Source organism: Periplaneta americana, chromosome 9 (genome assembly GCF_040183065.1).
Source record: "Periplaneta americana isolate PAMFEO1 chromosome 9, P.americana_PAMFEO1_priV1, whole genome shotgun sequence".
NCBI classification, from domain to species: Eukaryota; Metazoa; Arthropoda; class Insecta; order Blattodea; family Blattidae; genus Periplaneta; species Periplaneta americana.
Window position 1 is genome coordinate 5,482,100 of NC_091125.1, and position 20,492 is coordinate 5,502,591.

Here is a 20,492-nt window from a genome sequence, read left to right on the forward strand (position 1 = left end):
CTACGTTCTCTTAGTCCACTCCCTGTTTTCTCAGTCCACTCTATGTCCTCTCAGTCCAGTCCCTGTCTTCTCAGTCCACTCTATGTCCTCTTAGTCCACTGCCTGTCTTCTCAGTCCACTCTATGTCCTCTCAGACCACTCCCTGTCATCTCAGTCCACTCTATATCCTCTCAGTCTATTCCCTGTCTTCTCAGACCACTCTATGTCCTCTCAGTCCACTCCCTGTTTCCTGAGTCCACTCTATGTCCTCTGAGTCCACTCCCTGTCTACTCAGTCCACTCTATGTCCTCTCAGTCCCCTCCCTGTGTTCTCAGTCCACTCTATGTCCTCTCGGTCCAGTCTATGTTTTCTCAGTTCACTCCATGTCTTCTCAGTCCACTCTATGTCCCCTCAGTCCATTCCATGTCATCGCAGTCCACTCCCCGTCTCCTTAGTCCACTCTAAGTCCTCTCAGTCCACTCCCTGTCTTCTCAGTCCACTCTGTGTCCTCTCAGTCTACTCCTTGACCTCTCAGTCCAGTCTATGTCTTATCATTCCACACCATGTCCTCCCAGTCCACTCCCCGTCTTCTCAAACCACTCTAAGTCCTCTCTGTCCACTCCCTGTTCTCTCAGTCCACTCCCTGTATTTTCAGTCCACTCTATGTACTCTCAGTCCGATCTATGTTCTATGAGTACAGTCCCTGTCTCCTCAGTCCAATCAATGTGCTCTCAGTCGACTCTGTGTCCTCTGAGTCAACTCCCTGTTTTCTCACTTCACTCTGTGTCCTCTCAGTCCACTCTATGTCCTCTCAGTCCTCTCCCTGTCTTCACAGTCCACTCTATGTCCTCTGAGTCCACACCCTGTCTACTCTGTCCAATCTATGTGCTCTTAGTCCACTCCCTGTCTTCTCAGTCCCCTCTATGTCCTCTCTGTCCACTCCCTGTCTTCTCATTCCACTCTATGTCATCTCAGTCCACTCCCTGTCTTCACAATCCAATCTATGTCCTCTCTGTCCACTCTATGTCCTCCCAGTGCACTCTCTGTCCTCTCAGTCCGCTCTCTGTCTCCTCGGTCCAGTCTATGTCCTATCAGTCCACTCCCAGTTTTTTCAGTCCACTCTATGTCCTCTGAGTCCACCTCCTGTCTTTTCGGTCCACTCTATGTCCTCTCAGTCCACTCCATGTCTTCTCAGTCCACTCTATGTACTCTCAGTCCAATCTATGTCCTCTCAGTACACTCCGTGTCTCCTCAGTCCAATCAATGTGCTCTCAGTCCACTCTATGCCCACTCAGTCCACTCCCTGTCTTCTCAGTCCACTCTATGTCCTTAGTCCACACTCTGTCTTCTCAGTCCACTCTATGATCTGTCAGTCCTGTCTATGTCCTCTCAGTCCCCTTCCTGTCTCCTCAGTCCACTCTATGTACTCTCAGTCCACTCCCAGTCTTCTCAGTCCACTCTCTGTGTCCTCTCAGTCCACTCCCTGCTTTCTGAGTCCACCCTATGTCCTCTCAGTCCACTCCCTGACTTCTCAGTCCACTCTATGACCTCTTAGTCCACTCCCTGTCTTCTCAGTCCACTCTATGTCCCTTCAGTCCCCTCTATGTCCTCCCAGTCCACTCCCTGTCTTCTCAGTCCACTCTATGTCCTCTCAGTCCACTTGCTGTCTTCTCAGTCCACTCTATGACTTTTGAGTCCACTCGCTGTCTTCTCAATCCACTCTATGTACTCGCAGTCCAATCACTGTCTTCTCAGTCCACTCTATGTTGTCGCAGTCCACTCTGTCTTCTCAGTCCACTCTATGTCCTCTTAGTCTACTCTATGTCTTCTCAGTCGACTCCCTGTCTTCTCAGTCCACTCTATGTCCTCTCAGACCACTCCCTGTCTTCTCAGTCCACTCAATGTGTTTCTTAGTCCATTCCGTCTTCTCAGTCCACTCTATGTCCTCTCAGTCCACTCTATGTCCTCTCAGTCCGCTCCCTGTCTTCTCAGTCCACTCTATGTCCTCTTAGTCCACTCCGTCTTCTCAGTCCACTCTATGTCCTCTAAGTCCACTCTATGACCCCTTACACCACTCTATGTCCTCTCAATTCCGCTCTCTGTCCTCTCAGTCCTCTCTATGTGCTCTTAGTCCACTCTATATCCTTTCAGTCCACTCTATGTGCTCTCAGTCCACTCTCTGTCTTGTCAGTCCACTCTCAGTCAACTCTCTGTCCTCTCAGTCCACTCTCTGTCTTCTCAGTCCACTCTCTGTCGTGTAAGTTCACTCTATGTGCTCTAAGTCCACTCAATGTCCTCTCAGTCTACTCTCTGTCCTCTCTGTCCACTCAGTGTGCTTTAAGTCCATTCTATGTCCTCTCAGTCCACTCACTGTACTCTCAGTCTACTCTCTGTAATCTAAGTCCACTCTATGTCCTCTCAGTCCACTCTATGTGCTCTAAGTCCACTCTATGTGCTCTATGTCCACTCTATGTCATCTCAGTCCACTCTATGTGATCTCAGTCCACTCTCTGTTCTCTCAGTCCACTCTATGTACTCTCAGTCCATTCTGTCATCTCAGTCCACTCTATGTGCTCTCAGCCCACTCTATGTACTCTCAGTCCACTGCATGCCCTCTAAGTCCACTCTATATGTTTTCAGTCCACTGTCTGTTCTCTCAGTCCACTCTTTGTGCTCTAAGGCCACTCTCTGTCCTCTCAGTCCACTCCATGTGCTCTAAGTCCACTCTCTGTCCTCTGAGTCCACTCTATGTGCTCTAAGTCCACTCTATGTCCTCTCAGTCCACTCTATGTGCTCTCAGTCCACTCTCAGTTCTCTCAGTCCACTCTATGTGCTCTCTGTCCATTCTCTGCCATCTCAGTCCACTCTGTGTGCTCTCAGTCCACTCCATGTCCTCTTAGTCCACTCTATGTCCTCTTAGTCCACTCTCTGTCCTCTCAGTCCACTCTGTCCGCTTAGTTCACTCTATATCCTCTCAGTCCACTCTATGTGCTCTAAATCCACTCTATGTGCTCTCAGTCCACTCTATGTCCTCTCAGTCAACTCTGTGTGCTCTAAGTCCACTCTATGTGCTCTAACTCCACTCTTTGTCCTCTCAGTCCTCTCTATGTGCTCTAAGTCCGCACAATGTCCTCTCAGTCCACTCTTCGTTTTCTCAGTCAACTGTATGTGCTCTCAGTCCACTCTGTGTCCTCTCAGTCGACTCTCTCTCATCTCTGTCCTATCTGGTTCTCTCAGTCCACTGACAGTCCAACCAGGCCTCTCTCTGTTCTCCCAGTCCACTGTCTGTACTTATATTCCACTGTCTGAATTCTTAGTCCACTCTATGTCCTCTTAGTCCACTCTATGTCCTCTTAGTCCACTCTATGTCCTCTCAGTCCCCTCTATGTGCTCTCAGTGCACTCTCTGTTCTCTCAGTGTGTTCTATGTGCTCTCAGTCCATTCTCTGTCATCTGAGTCCACTCTATGTTCTCTCAGTCCACTCAATGTTGTCTCAGGCCACTCCATGTACTCTTAGGCCATTCTATATCCTTTCAGTCCACTCTCTGTCCTCTTAGTCCACTCTATGTCCTTTTAGTCTACTCTATGTGCTCCTAGTCCACTCTATTTCCTCTCAGTCCACTCTATGTCCTCTTAGTCCACTCTATATCCTCTCAGTCCACTCTATGTGCTCTAAATCCACACTATATACTCTCAGTCCACTCTATGTCCTCTCAGTCCACTCTATGTGCTCTTAGTCCACTCTATGTGCTCTGAGCCCACTCTCTCTCTCCTCTCAGTCCTATCTGGTTCTTCTCTGTCCGCTCACAGTCCCACCAGTTCACTCTCTGAATTGTCACTCTACTCTATGTCCTGTCAGTCTACTCTTTCTTCTCCGTCCACTCTCTCTCTCTCATCTTAATCCAATATGGTTCCTCTCAGTCCACTCTCTGTCCTCTGAGTCCATTTTCTGCCCACTGAGTCCCCTCTCTGAGCTTGGAGTCCTCGCTCTGTCCTCTCAGTCCACTCTATGTGCACTCAGTCCACTCTGTCCTCTCAGTCCCATCTGCTTCCTCGCAGTTCACTCACAGTCAAACCAGTACTCTCTCTGTACTCATATTCCCCTGTCTGAATTCTTAGTCCACTTTATGTCCTCTCAGTCTACGCTCTGTTCTTTCAGTCCATTCTCTGTCCTCTCAGTCCACTCTATGTGCTCTCAGTGTATTTCCTTTCCTGTCATTGGGGATTATATGATCTGGTTTTGCAACAATTTGCATATCTGTCATACTAGTACATATTTTTTGGAATTGCATTTATTCGGGGTTCGAACCCGGGTAATAATTTGTTTGTTGTACAGTTCTTTGCCGTACGGGTATCTTGAGCTGAAAGCATAGTGTCATTGCGACTCTGGTGTTCAGTCTGTAAACTACGTCCACGATTTAATACAGTTACAACTTATTACCTTTTCAAATACATGATGGCAGCTTTTCTCTCATCGCTATCGGTAAGGAGTGTAGTGTTGGCTCCCATGCATACATGCTTAATTTGATTTACGTAGTAGCCTTGCGCGCGTGCGCCATGACAGTTCGCCTTGGCAACAGTTTATTGGATTATACGGGTGATTTTCTTTTTCTTAAATGTTCAAATCGTCGTTGATTGTATTAGACCTCCTATGTGGCAATGCAGAACATAATTTTTCGGAAGGAAGAATAAATTAATTAAAAATCAATAGGTCTACATAACATAATTATATATAGTAATTCACTAAAAAAACGCCGGTGAATATTATAACGAACATAAATGACATCATCGAGGAACAGTGAAGGCCTACTGATATTTAATTTAATTTTACGTCCTCCTAAAACATAAATTTACTTTCTGTACTGTCACATAGGAGGTTTCATAAAATAAACGACGAAATGCTTTCGTTTCTTTCACCCTGTCTTCTTAAATACTTTGTCTATTTTTAAAACCTGATTTCCTCTGTATTTCTCTCTCTGTATTCAATCGTGCAGCAGAGTGGCGTGTAGTCTCCCCGCACATCTCTTCACCTGGCATACTTCTCCTCGTCCTCATTCACCTATAGCAACAACTTTATATTCTTATTCCCTCCGCTATTGTCCCTGAAAATTTTGGAAGCAATTGGACTAGAGTTACAGAACCATGTCTCACACTTTTTTTCACGGCTTCCTTGATCACTTCATCATGAATCTACAGTTGGGTAAAGTTGTAATTTAATATTTTTATTCCTATAATTTGTATTAATATTGGACGTGGCTAATTTACAGACCAACACCTGAAACAGACAATTAAATCCATTATATTATTTCACAGAGATAAGCATATTGTTACATTTTATTCTATATATCTACATATAAGTTGCATGATCTATTATACACATTAGACTTTGCACCGAACCTGTGTAGAATTTATGCAGTAAACAGCTTCTCTACGCTTTTCGCGTGCATTTCAGTCCAGCTATCTTTTGTGTGGAACAAAATTGGGGAAAATCGCTATAAGCAGAACCCCTTCCACTTTTCCCCTACTAGCTCACCAGACACTCTATGTGACAGGTCGAATCACGGCGTACGAGAACACTCCCCCCCCCTCTTTTCACAGAGAGCGTGACGTCACTAGTCCTCACTGAGTTCACTCACCATGCGCCTTCCAGTCTGATTTTGAGTTAAATTGTTACTACTAGACTAGACGGCATTTCAGAAGGCGGTCAGCTGCTATATGCGCCGTAACATTTCTCGTATGTGACGTCACATACTTGTACAGTAGAACCAATCGGAATCAGTCTGTAACAAGTACTTCCCGAGTTCATTTGTTCACGTGTCAGTGTTTCAATACATTTAATAAGTAAAACTAACATTTACTGTGTGTGTAAGATAAATAAATGGAAGAAGAGACTGTAAAAAGACAAGTATTGAACAAGCAGGCGCGGAAAATAGTGTTTAAGGTGTATAATTATTTGAAAAACTTTGACAAGCAGAACGCTGCTGGCCATCTTGATGCTGGCTGCAACGTTGCCAACGTGCAAGAAACGATTGCAGAAGTATGTGGTGTGGGATTGAAAACCGTGCAGAGAATACTATTAGTGAAGGAAAGAGGGTTTTTTTGGTGTCATGCTTACATTAATCAACGGCTAAAGTCATTATTGTCTTTTGATAATTGAAATTCTCTCCTGTGTTATTTATATTGCACGTGCGCATGAAGTACGATGTGGCAATGTTGTACGCTGTCTCTCTCGATGCAAACGCTACCAGACTACCGCCTTCTGAATTGCCGTCGACTCTAGCAACATTCCTTTCTGATACCTATATTGTTAATAAGGCACAATATAAACAAGTGAAAGTACACATGTATCGTTAATTAGAGCATAGGCAAGTGTTAATCTACATTATCCTAAAATAAATAGGCGTAGATATTGCATTACAGTAATTGAAATTACAAAGTCTACTCAGTAACCTTGTCAATTTATTTCAGCGTTTTCAACTTCCTTGTTGCATCAGCCTTCTGACTGATAATGAATCGTTGTGCTTCTTATAGTTTGATAGCAAAATGTTACACAGCACACTTACAATTTTGTCAGTAATTTTACACATAAGTTATCATTTCCATAGACACATTTTATCATGAAGATTGAACTTAGTTCTTCGTTTTCACACACTTTTTCCCTGTCTACATAAGAGTTCATATTGCTTATCGCATTCTTGGAAGAATGCCCGTTCGTACCGTTCAGATACAAGTACACTCAGTAGCCTAAATGTAATTTCTCCCACACTAATAACATACTGAGCTGGGACTAACAATCCTCCTTTGTTGACAGCTTCAAAGTATTTATCACAGACAGTTACTTCCGTGCAATCTTCACAATTTATTTTTGTGCCAATTTTAAACGCAGTATAACCATAAATATATATACAAGGGCTGATTTATCAATCTCTTGTACTGTATCATAGTCTAAATCTCTAAAGTGTTAAATTACATCCGTTGATTGTCTTTGATTTCATTACTGTCATTAATTAAAACAAGGTCCAGAGTAAGCTGATTTTGTTCACAACACATATTTTGCTCTAATTTTTTCTCTGCATCAATTATTTGAATCACACCAATGTTGTAGTTGCAACCGCTAAATTGCCTCTACATACTAAATCTTTTCTCTAACTTATCTGTTTCAAATTTTCCACACAACATATATTTCACATAAGTTGGATAAAAAGTAATGGCAACACTGCTGTCACGTGACGATGGTGCGTTCGGGAATTGCCAGCTGTATGGACATGAACAAGGACTGTTAGATGAGTTAGTGCAGCCAGCGGCGACAGTACTCTGTCAATCTACTGCAATGTGTAGAACGTTGACTTTCATAGGGATAGTGCGAGCGCCCTAAGACCACGTTTACAGAACTAGAGCAACGTTCCTGGATCAAAATGCCGACTACTGGAACATCCACCGTACTCACCCGATATGATCCATGCGATTACGATCTTTTCACCAAAGTGAAAGAACCACTGCGAGGGACCCTGTACAATACCAGAGATGAACTTATCCGTGCTTTAGAGCGGTCAATATGGAACATCAACAAAGATGGACGCACTGATGGTGTACGACGCCTTCCAAACATTTGGCGAAAGGTAATAAATAAGGGGGGGGCGACTATATAGAAGGTACGTAAATGTTGTACCGCTGTGAATAAAGCCATGTCAGAAATATCGAACTGTTGCCATTACTTTTTATCCAACCTTAGTAATAATATTTATGACACATTTTGTATTGTGAATTAAAGCTTTGCCCGTGTCATTTGTTATTGATCCTCTTTATGACGTGCGCCAACTTTCATCCACTTTTTTACCCATATAATGAAATTTTCAAGAAACTGTAATCTTATATCTTCTGTGGAATAAAATGGGTATCCAAATTCGTTATTTCTGTATGCACCACAAACAGGATTCTTTGTTTTTGCAATGGACCACCATTTCCATATAATATTAAGAAAATCGTTATATGCGTGAACAATCACAGATACCCTCCTGCTTTCATGGAAGATATTTAAAGTGAGGGATACTTGTCTTTCGATGTTGGTAGGGTACAACATCTTGTAGGCTAGTTTAATTTGTATCCCTTTTTCACCATGATCTCTTTCTCACTTTTATACGCAGTCCTCATATGATTGAATTACGCTTTTTTGATTGAATTTGTACTATAGGTTTCACTAGTAACGTCAAAGTCAGGAAAAGAGATTGTCTTATTTTGGTCTTTTGTGTTTATCCAATTTGTTTCTTATGTTTTTCAACAAGTGGACAGTGTCGTACATAAAATAAACGTCATGGTCAATTTCGGACATGGACAGTGTAGAATCATTTTCAGAGCCCTTACTTAATATTGAAAACATGTTCTGATTTACTTTATTGTTATCCGAAATGACACATAATACCTTGAAACCACTATTTTCAATAATATGTACAACCTTTCTTGTTATATCGGCCATTTTAGAACCCGATATTGTTCTTATAAGATGAAGGGAAACAACATATTCGAAGCTAGAGAATGCAGAAGATATTGAGTAGGCCTATATGAAACTGTCTTAGCCTCAATGAGATGATCGCGATTTTCCGCGAAACCAGTGATTTTCCCATACCTGTAATCTATTCCTTCATGGGCATATATTTAATCGAGTTGCAAAATAACCTACTTTTCCAGTCCTGATAACTTACCGCAGACAGCTATTAGAAAATTATTGTTCTCACATTTCTGGTTTGAAGAAACGCCTAGTGAAGTTATAAGCTGTTGCAAATATTTAGTGTGGAGCAATGATAAGATTTTATTTGCTCATAGTGTTTCGTAACATTTTTTGATTGCATGTAAATAATGAAAGCTGTCATAATAATGCGCGGTGAATAGATCTTTTTTGATAATAAAGTCGAGGAGAATTGTTCCAAGAAGTCCACTTGTTCAGCCAAACTATCGTCATTAACAATTACTAAGGCTTCTTTTAGATTTGTCATATTTGAGTTTACGTTCTGTAAATGTCTGTCTACACACGGAGAATCATTTGTGTTAATAAATGTGTTAACTAACTGCTGTAAACAGCTCCACTTTTCCAATAACAAATTCGGTCCAAGAACATCACTTAGTTCTTGGAAGAAAGTGAATTATGATTAAAATAAGTAGAGACTTTTAGATTTTGTTCTACATTCATATAGAATTCTACTGAATAGATTCGAAATTAATGGTATAGAGAACAAGTTCATCATTGAAGATCTTAAAATTAATTACCTTATTTTCTAATTCTGTTATGGGCAATTTCTTCTCAATTCCCGTTATTAACTCGTCGAAGTTCGTTATTTTGTCCTCTTCAGCAGCGTTTTTACTTGACTCATGTTCAGCAATTAATTTTCTCTTTTTAACATCGGCAGCCTTTTCTTTAGAATTCTTTCTTTTTATCGGGGCCTTTTACGAAAGATATCCTGGTAAACCTCCAAAACTTGTAGGACTGGAGCCAATTTTCAGTCTTGGCCTGTCATACTCGAACACCCTTTCCATACCTTTTGAATCCAGATATGAAATTTCGCGTTCAATACAGTCCGATTCAAAATGTTTAATACCTACACACGACATTGTATTTGAAGGAGTCCAGTCTTTTGTTGGAAAATTTCTCACGGACTTTTTACGTAATGTTTTGTCTTTGGGAATAGTAAAACTCGTCATATAATCATAAACAACATCTTCAATATATAATTACTTATTCACAGCATCTAGGCGGCATTTTGACAACGGAAAGACCACCGTTAACATTGACTTTTATCACGCCATCTGGAGACCGGATGGACCAGTGATGTCACGCTCCCCTCCACCAGTATTCCCGTCTGTAGTAGAGTACGCCGTGGTCGAATGCATATTTCATGTGGTTGGGGATAACTTCCCTTATTGGCGTTCTCTTTATTGCGATTTATCCAAAAATTGGATAACAAGAAGTCATATTTACATTTGAAACTTTTATGGTATGCACACTGTTGTTTTGCATAATCATTGAATAACAACATTTATGTCTGCGGTTAATGTTTTTCTGACATCTCCACTGTTCAATTCTCCGGCTCTCTTTGTAAGGTAAATACCGTAACATCCCTAGAATCAACATGCTCACCTGTGCTCGTTTGCGTGTGTGTAGGCCTACTATGGAGATGTGGAATTATTATTACACATGCTAGTAAGTATATCCACATAGCTGACATAATACAGGTAAATTTAAGTATTTTGTTATTTTATTTTTCAGTCGTGATTGACGTGATCAAGATGGAACATGAGTTCGACCCATTGGCAATAGAAAGATGCATTAACTCAGATATAGAAGAGCAGAAAACTTTATCTGAGGTAGCCTATATTGTTAGTGATTACTAATTACTATTTATTGTCTAAATACTTTGTTTACAGCCAACACAGGACCAAGTTAGGTCAGTTCATTGCTGCACTCAAGTCCGCGTACCTCAATGTTGGTGCACTGTCATCAAACCTGTACAGACCATTTTATAGTAATCATGATCTGCCCTGCCAATATAGCTGGTCAGCGGAATCACATTTCGCCACCTATTGTGTTGCTCAAACTCATCCAAATACAGAGTGGACTGTGATACTATACTAAGTGATTAAAGTTTCATGATCAAATTTCTTCCCGATGTAGACTCCTCGGCTATTGCGCCTGAAAAATTCAGTTCTCATAGTTGAAGAATATTCAGTTTGCGGTGGCTTGCTATTAGTTTCTTCAGCGAGGAGATGTTCCTGCTTAAAACATGGCACTGATATATTTCCTACCTTGGTTACAGATGAAATAGCGTCCACACGAACTTGCCTTGCCTTAGTAATATAAAGAGAGATGTCAGAGGCACACATAATTTCAGTTTGAATAAGTATTTAAGCCAAAAACTTTATTCTGGCACTGATTATTCTCAGAAGAAAAATCTAATACAATAGCTCATTTCAAAACATATTTCACATTCTCGGCATACATTTTTTATAAGAACTTAATACTCGTTCAGAAGTGAAATATATTTGTATTCATATATATGAAAAGACGTACCTAAGCATGTACTTGAATATAACAATATCATATTAAAGAGTTATTCTTTTACATGTTGCGCCGGTCGAGGTGGGTGGTGGCTCTCGTGCTTTTCTTTTCGGACATTAATCGCCTTATCACCACCCAGCCCTTTTCGATCTCTCGTCTTTATCATCATTCTATTTCTCTCCACCGGCCACCATTGCATGCGGAACGCCCACCACATCATCACAGCCATTTTCACCTCTTCATCCCCGCTGTAAATTTTTGCCACGTCCGCCACCATGATGGGATTTGTCAAGAATGCCTGATGAGGCTTCATTCTTCTTCCTCTTCTAGTTCTTATATCTATTATTAGGTTAAGTTTCTTACTCTTATAACTTCCGTCTTACCAGCGGGGATCTTTCCTACCTCCGTGGTCCTGTCCCACGGTTTCGAGCGCGACTTCCGACTTGTGTGGCCCGACAGGGCGCCCAGCAACGAAGCAATAGTGGACCCTTCATACTGCCCCTATATGCAAGTCTAGGTGCGGAGCCCGGACCAATAGTCATGTACACTCACGTAGAGCCCCAATGGGGGCCCGGGGCGATTTAGACGCCCCGGTGACCGACTCTGCTCGCTGGGGCGGATATATCGCTCCGACGTGTTACCGCTGACGAAAGGGTTACGCGATGTAATCAACCACATGTCCCCTGAAGCTTTGCGGTCTCGGATTATTCGGCTTGTGATGGTCAGGCGAGCTTTTTATGAGTCGGGTTGTGGAAGCTGGATAGTCCTGGGGTTGTTCAGTGTAGAGGGAGGAGCCACGGGCGGTTATTCCTGTGGTAGGGGCATAAAATTGCGTATCTTCTCTGGTGTATGACTTGCCGTTAGGTGTCTAATGCCCAGTTTGAAGGGTAACTTGCGTGAGGTGGGTTGCTTGGGATCGGGCTGTGGGGGGTTACTCACGGCCGGCACAGACCGCGAAGAATATTTAGGTGTCTTTTCTTCCGCCCCCCCGGTTGCAGACTGACATCGACGGTTCCGTAGGGGGGGCCAGTTCAAAATATCCTCGCGCTCCCCTTCTCCTCCCTCAGAAAAAACCAATAAGAAACAGAAGACTGGTGGTCATATTATGACGAAAATTGCTATAGAACTGGACCCTGAGAAAGTAACTGTCAAAGTGCCGCCTTAGAAGTTTACCAGTATCACCTTGGACGGAACAGAAAAGACAATGAAGCACATTAGTCCATTTTACGTGAGACGCTCACGCGACGGACCCGTTGGGAAGGTCAAAAATGCAACTCGCCTACGCAACGGTAGTCTCCTCATCGAGACAGTATCTCCAAAACAGAGTGAGACGCTGTTGAAAGCGAAGTTGCTAGGGTCTTACCCTATTACAGTGTAACGGCACTCCTCGCTGAACACCACGCGGGGAGTAGTGCATACGGATTCTCTGGACGGTATGTCTGATGAAGAGATCTAACTAGAACTGGCGGAGTAGTCTGTGTCCAAGGCTTATCGTTTATTACGTAAGCGGCACGGACAGACTGTTCCCCTGAGCACTATCTTTTTGACCTTCGAAAAGCCTCTCCTACCTCCTCCTCTTTGTCGGGTACGAGCGTGTCCCAGTTCGTGCGTATGTCCGAACCCAATGCGGTCATTTAGGTGCCAATGGTTCGGACATTCGCAAAAACGTTGCACTAACATTATCATATGTGCTAAGTGCGGCGGTGCTGACCATGGGGATTCCCCATGTACCGGCGCCGAGCACTGTCTGAATTGTTCTGGGGACCTAGCCTCCAATTCTAAAAATTGCCCGAAGTATGTGGTAGAGAAGGATATTCAAGAGCTTCGAGTCCGAGAAAATATTACGTTTTTCGAGGCGCGTAAGCGTATTTTCGATCAACAAAAGAAGGCAACAGGAAAGTCATATTCATGAGTGTTACAGAAGGCAACAGAAGGAATAGATGCATCTACGCAGATGCCACCTCTTGCCAGTATGCCTGGGAGGCGAATTGAGACCGCAACCCAGACATATGTGGACGCTGCCACGCAGACTACAGAGCCAGACGACTCGTGTGGGCTTGACATGAGGCCTTATGTCCCTAGAAAGATCGCTGACGTGACCGCACAGAAGGATTCTAGGCCTGGTAGAACACCACAACGTCGCACTCCTAATTCGGGTCACGGATCGAGATCACGCTCTCCGTCACGACCTAGATCAAGAACACGACTTGGAGTGCGACGAACTGCAAGTGAGTCGCCACAGTCGAAGGCTAAGCATCCTCAGGCAAAAGCGTCCACCCATAGAAAGGAAAAGAAAAGAAGATCCCCTGTGAAGCCACCAACATGATTTAGCTACTTGAGATGACTGATATTGTACAGTGGAATGTGAACGGTGTACGCAGGAGATATACAGAACTACAACAATTGATCTATCATGAGAACCCTGCTATTTTATGTCTCCAGGAGACACATCTCGGGCCTGAAAACTCCCTGAGTATCTCGGGATACACTGTTCACCAGTTCAATCACCTTGCCGGTATTCGTGCCAATGGAGGTTGTGCTCCCCTACTCCGCCAAAGTATCTTTTCCTCTGTTATCAACATTAATAGTCCACACCAATGCATAGCCGCTAGAGTAACGTTTACCTTCCATACAGCTCTCAATATTCTCTGTTTGTATGCCCCCAGACACACCTTTCACAGTGCATGAAATTGAAGACATTCGCTCGCAGGTACCTGCTCCATATCTGGTATTGGGCGATTTCAATGCATACCACCAATCATGGGGCTCAAATTCCGATGAAGACAGAGGAAATAAATTAGCAGAAGTATGTATCCGTCTATATCTTATTACCCTGAACTCAGGGGAAGCAACACATCTCTCCTTGGCTTACGGTAGATAGATATCTCCATTTGTACCTCAGTTTTGTCCACGCATTTCGAATGGTCTGTGATTCACGACTTACATGGTAGTGACCACTATCCCATTCGAATGCGTATGTCCGCTTTACGTCCTGCGGAATCTCGCTCTACAAACTGGGTTATTAAAAAGGCGGACTGAGTCGGATTTTCGGAGTCCATATCATTCGATGATAACGGACATGAAAGTGTGGACTCCGTAGTAGACCAATCCTCAAATGTGGTTATAAAGTCAGAGGAATTATCTATCCCCCAGTCGTCCTGCAGGCCAAAACGCTTCCCTGTCCCCTGGTGGTCGGATGCCTGCAGAGATGCAATCAGAGACCGCAGACGTGCCTTAAGCCAATTTGAGCTCCATCCGACACAAGAAAATTTTGTCCAGTTTAAACGTCTTCGAGCCAAAGCTCGTCGCATTGTGTGCGATACTAAGAAGTGGTACTGGACAAAATACGTCACTTCACTGAAACACAACGTCCCAGCTAACACCGTATGGGACAAAGTCCGTCGAATAATGGAGAAACGTAGTTCTTTACTTCCGGGCCTTCTAAAGAATGGAGTAACGACTACCAGTCCATTAGAAATTGCTGAAATATTTGCTACCACATTTTAACAGGTAAGCAGTTCAAATAATTATGACCCGGAATTTCTGAAAATCAGAGATACTGCAGAAAAACGAAACCTAAATCTTCAATCTGACAACACTGAAGACTACAATACACCTTTCACGTCCGAGGAGCTGGAGGCGGCACTAGACACATCCCCTGGCCTTGATAACATCCATAACCGCATGCTTTGTCATCTTCCGCCAACTGGAAAATTCTTTCTTCTGTCTATATACAATAGAATCTGGACTGAGGGAGTATTTCCATCTGCTTGGCGTTCCGCCATTGTAATTCAGGTCCAGAAACCGGGAAAGGACCCTTCTTTACCTCTCAATTACAGGCCAATCTGTCTCACCAGCTGCGTATGCAAGGTTATCGAAAAGATGATAAGCAAACGCCTGATGTGGATACTCGAATCGGGAAACCGATTATCTAATATCCAATGTGGTTTTCGTAAGCACAGATCTGCCGCAGACCATCTTGTTCGGCAAGAGGCCGCCATTAGAGATGCTTTCCTCAAGAAGGAATATCTTGCGGCGGTCTTCTTTGATCTAGAAAAGGTTCACGATACCACATGGGGTTATGGAATTCTACAAACCCTGCAAGATTGGCGACTTCGTGGCAGTCTACCAACTTTTATTGCGAAGTTCATGGCAGAGCCATATTTCCGAGTTCGAGTGGGCACCATATTTCCGAATTCGAGTGGGCACCACACTTTCTAATGAACATCTCCAAGAAAACGGCGTTCCGCAGGGGTCTGTATTAAGCATTCTCCTTTTCAGGATTGCGATCAATGGCATTGCCCACTGTGTGGGTTACCGAGTATCTTCTCTCTTGTACGTTGATGACTTCAGTCTATATCACAGTTCCCGATACCTTCCATCTATCGGTCGACAGTTGCAACTGGTCATCAACGTGCTATCGGAGTGGTCTGTTCGCAATGGCTTTAAATTCTCCACTCAAAAGACGCAGTGTGTCCACCTCTACAACCATCGTGGACTCCATCCACATCCTGAACTGCGTCTTAATGGAGTGGAGTTGCAATATACAGACACTGCGAGGTTTTTGGGCCTTATCTTTGATTATAAATTAACGTGGGACGCGCATATCCGTGATTTGAGAAGGCGTGGTGAAAAATTGTTAAACATTTTACGCCTTTTGTCAGGGGTTCGCTGGGGTGCAGACCGCATAGTACTTTTACGTCTTTATCGTACACTTATCCGTTCAAAGCTTGATTATGGCTGTTTTATCTATGGCTCAGCAAATAAATCTAAGCTACGTCTCTTAGACACTATGCATCATCATGGGATATGACTCGCTACAGGAGCCTTCCGAACGAGTCGGATAGGGTGCCTGTATTGTGAAGCGGGGGAACCATCACTGCATCGGCGACGTAATGTCCTGTTGTGCTCATATGCGGTTAAGCTCTGCTCGCAGCCTGAGCACAATTCTTTCGACTCTTTCCATCATTCGTATCTTTACAGCCGATACAGTGAAAATCCACGGAGACCTCGTCCAGCAGGTGTGCGATTCCGTGAACTGCTCTCAGAGCTCGACATCCATCCTTCATACAGTAGAATACACCACCACTCCATCGTGGATTATGCAACGTCCCATGTTTGATGTAAGCCTGAGCCAAAGTTTTAAGAATTTTACACCGGCTTTTGTTTATAGACTTCGTTTTAGTGAACTTTTATCATGTTTTCCAAATTATTCTTTAGTTTTTACTGACGGATCACGAGTAAATGATTGTGTTGGTTGCTCCTTCGTTGCGAATCGACAGATATTTAAATATAAACTGAGCGAATATACCAGTGTTTTTACTGCAGAATTATATGCTTTCTACAGAGTTTTATTGTTTTTAATTCGGGAACCTCGGGGCAGATACCTAATCTGCTCCGACTCTTTAAGTGCCATTCAGACTTTGCAGACTCTCTATTAAGATGATCCCCTTATGTTAAGAACTCAGCAGCTGTTCCACACACTCCTAAGCTCTGATTGCGAGATTGGAGTAGTGTGGATTCCTGGCCATGTCGGAATTCCTGGGAATGAGGCCGCAGATGCTGCAGCCAAAGATGGTGCTGTGAATGGCACTCTGGTATATTGGCGCGAGAGGCTTACAAAATCATTTGAAATATAGAATATGGTGGCAATGGGAAGGAGAATGGTCTGCACAAGATGAAAACAAATTACAAAGAATAAAGAATACTGTTCGAGTTTGGGATTCGTCCACAAGAGCGTCACGACACGAAGAAGTTTTACTCATCCGGTTGAGGATTGGCCACTGTCATCTGACACATGGTCATCTGCCACGTGGCGAGTTTCAGCCGGAGTTTGATCTATGCCATGTTCCACTTACGGTGGAACATTTTTAGTGCATTGTAGAAAATATGACCGTGTCTGTTGGCAACATGGAATTCGGCCTACTCTACGTGACGCTCTTGGAAATGATTTTAATTATACAAATACAGTTCTGAAATTTTTTTCGAATACAGGTTTGGATAAGGTGATATAGTTTTTTATTGATCCGTTTTACCTATCCTCCAGACCCTTTACATCCGGAGGTTGCATTTGTTTTATATTGCTTTTACATTGTTGACTTTTCGGACTTTATACATCCGAATATTTTATAAAATTGTATTGTTTTTAAAATATGATTACAATTTATCTCTGATGGCCTTAGTTTTATTGTTTTATTTGTTAGTTTTGTATACCATCTAGGGTCACTTTTATGATTGTGTAGAAATCACCTTATGTATACTGCATTTGTGTGCCTCGTTTTATCGTGACAACGCTTTTTAGTACTTTTAGCACTCTTATTATTATATTATTCATGTCTTTGTTATATTAAGAATTTTAGATGAGGGCGCAAATAGTCATAGTAGCTGACGCGCCCTTCTTAAACCATACTACTACTGCTACTTTACATGTTGCGTTACGACGAAATTCTTACAAATTATTTAACTATTGACTCTAGAATGTGTACATGTGTTCGTTGCCATCAGCTTTTATGGTAGCATGGAGAGAGATTAAAGATAGTACCGGTAAGTGATTTTTGGTCAATATCTGCATATCATATATTTCGTAAGTATTATGTTTTTTGTGTTACAGGAAAGAAATGTGTTAGATATTACTGATATAAAGACGGAATGTATGGATCACAGCTATGATGTGAAAACCGAGATTACATTTGACGATATTCCTGTACCAAATGAAGCTGAGGTGAGTGTAGTTTATGAATGTGATGATCGGTAGTTCTCTCTCTCTCTCCCTCTCTCTTATTTCTGCTACAGACACGTGACCAGGGGATACGATTGTTGGTCTCATGCTGTCCATTTCTTCATCTATATCTTCCGTGAATCTTCGCAATCCCATTTTTGTGATAGAAACTGCAATGCTGAACGTGCACTAAATTATATACATTTTGATTATTTCATCCCCACTGATAATTTGTACCATATCTTCCTTTAATTTAATTGTTGAATGTTGGTTACTCTCATTTAATCCTGTGGTAGGTTTACATATCTTTTATTATATTGTTATTATTGCAGGAAGGGGGAACAAAAGATAAGTTTGTAATGCTTTTTCATGCTCTCACGCCCACGACTAAGATAATTATTGTGTTTAGTGAATTTATTTGTAATTTAATATTAATTCGTTTTAATCCGATTGTAATATTACGGAAGATAATTCATATTTAATTCGTTAGAATTTCACCAAACTAAAACACAATTGAAATAAAGTCAATTAATTTAATTCCCAATTAAGTCATCATACCGTTAGCAATTATAGTAAAATCATAATGAATAGAAAGAGGTGTCCGCACACCTATTTGTTCGGTATTGTCCAAGAGGACTACATTATATAAGACGGGCTGATAAGCCGGATTAAGTGTAATCTGTCAAGAGGCTTCTCGTAACTACCAGACTCGCGCCACAAGCAAGCAAATAATTGCGGGAATTTCAAAAGATTTCTCTTCACTTTCTCTCTGTAGTAGTATTATTATTTACAATTTCAAGACTTCCGCCGATAATTACTTACACCTCCACGTGAATTATTTACAAACTCTCTCCGTTATATTACTATTTATTCAATGTTTGAAATGTAATCATCCCTATTACAATTATTTATTTATTTATTTATTTACCGGTATTTATTTATTTATTTTTGGAATAAAGATCTTGAGCCAACATCATGAGCAGTTCCAGAACATGATATGCCAGAAAGTGAATGTAGGAACACAGAATTAGACATGACCAACCAAATCTGTTGTGGTTAGAATGCATTCAATTTATTTAGGTAACAATTTTTTTTTTCATAAACATACAAGATATTTTGTTACAATTAACTTCCACTGTTTTATTGCAATACAGAAAAGATTTCATGATCCCAAGTTCACTATTAGTACACTAATGTAATTAACATAATATAATTAACATCACAGGAAAGGGAAAAAAAAATCATATGTATACGTAAGTCTGTTGGAAATCAGAGATTATTTCATGAAAAAAATATTTAAAGTCAGTTTATTTTATTTTCTTAATGTCTAGATTTATCATTAGAGTTATTATTCTGTTATGAAGAAAATAATCCTCAGTAGAAATCGTAGTCTGCAATGCTGTTTTCTTATTGTATTGCACAAATAAATATTGATGTTTCAAATAAGCAATTACAATGTGTTAAGCCCTGTGATAACATTGAAGTCCCATGCATTTTTTTAAGATCAACACTTAATAGCATTATGCCAGTTTGTTCGTAATTTTCTACATTAAATTCTAGACTTCATATGGGAATACTGGAGAGCAAGACAGTTGATGGGTTTATTGAAAAACTCAGCATTAGTTAACAACATTAAATTTTATATGTTATTGAACACTTTTAATAAGCTGCACTGATTAAAGAATTCATCCCAACCTATATCTAGCATCTACAACTGAATTTACTTCCTTTATGGTATGATTTGTCGTTTACTTTTGAAATATTCTACCCGCTAGTGTAATCATCATTGTGTTTAATTAATTAATTAATTTGGAGTATTAAACAAGATTATTTAGAGATTTACCTTTGCATAATTAGATATAAGGATGGTAGAACAAGCCAGATAACTTTTCCTGCAATGATATTCAGTACAGTAATCGGGCATTGCTGCTTAAAATAATGTTATGTTCTAGTAACAATTGAAATTGTGAAAGAGGTTAATAGCTGATGAGGGAATCTTTTAATTTCTCTGATGTTGATAATGAGTTCCGGAATGCAAATGCATTATAATAATATATTGCTGGTTATATTGTTAAGAAGAATGTGAAGCTAAACAGTGTGTTAATTGTCGTGCAGCTCTTGCAGAAAATTAAAATACAAGAGAGCATAACATTTATGTTCAAAGAATATGAAAAAGTAACCGAAGATCCTCAGTTGCCATTTATTTATACATCCGCCTGTCATAAAAGATGACCATTAGGTCCGGAAAACAATAAATTATTAGAATGTGTAACATTGATGGCCAAAATGTTTCATGATGGCTTAGAAAATCTGCTGTCACAGAATTATGTAAGAAAGCAATTTAATGAGCTTGATTCGTAATAGAGTTAATTTTGATTTTCTTTCATACTGTAAATATGACTGCAAAAAATATTTTTTTCTCACTATAATGTTAAATCAATGCAAGACTCAGAAAAGTGAATGAAGATAAGTCTTCTGATGTAAAAAAAAAAGAAAACAAAAAAACAACTGCACCAATAAACTGCTAACATAAAATAGCATAAATATAATATGAAATTATATTATATAAGACTCCACTTTATTGATGCAGAACTTCTTTCATTTTCTTTTCTTCCTTTTTGTTGTCATCACTTAACAGTTTTTCATTCATTCTCCGTAATCTTGCATGAATCAGCACTCTTGTGAACAATGAAACCAGATATCTTTTACAATCAGAATTACAAGTAGGTGCAAGGAAATCAAAACAAA

The 20,492-nt window shown here is 41.1% G+C and overlaps 1 protein-coding gene across 1 annotated transcript in view; it reads left to right on the plus strand.

Annotated features, from left to right (window-relative positions):
• The first annotated feature begins 4,561 nt into the window (after positions 1-4,561).
• LOC138705744 (uncharacterized) overlaps positions 4,562-20,492 on the plus strand; it is a 43,432-nt gene continuing 27,501 nt past the window's right edge. Inside the window, exons 1-3 of the mRNA XM_069834333.1 lie at positions 4,562-5,179; positions 10,238-10,335; positions 17,637-17,747. Coding sequence (XP_069690434.1) covers positions 5,122-5,179; positions 10,238-10,335; positions 17,637-17,747 — 267 coding nt within the window. The 5' untranslated portion in view covers positions 4,562-5,121. The remainder of the gene's footprint in view (positions 5,180-10,237; positions 10,336-17,636; positions 17,748-20,492) is intronic.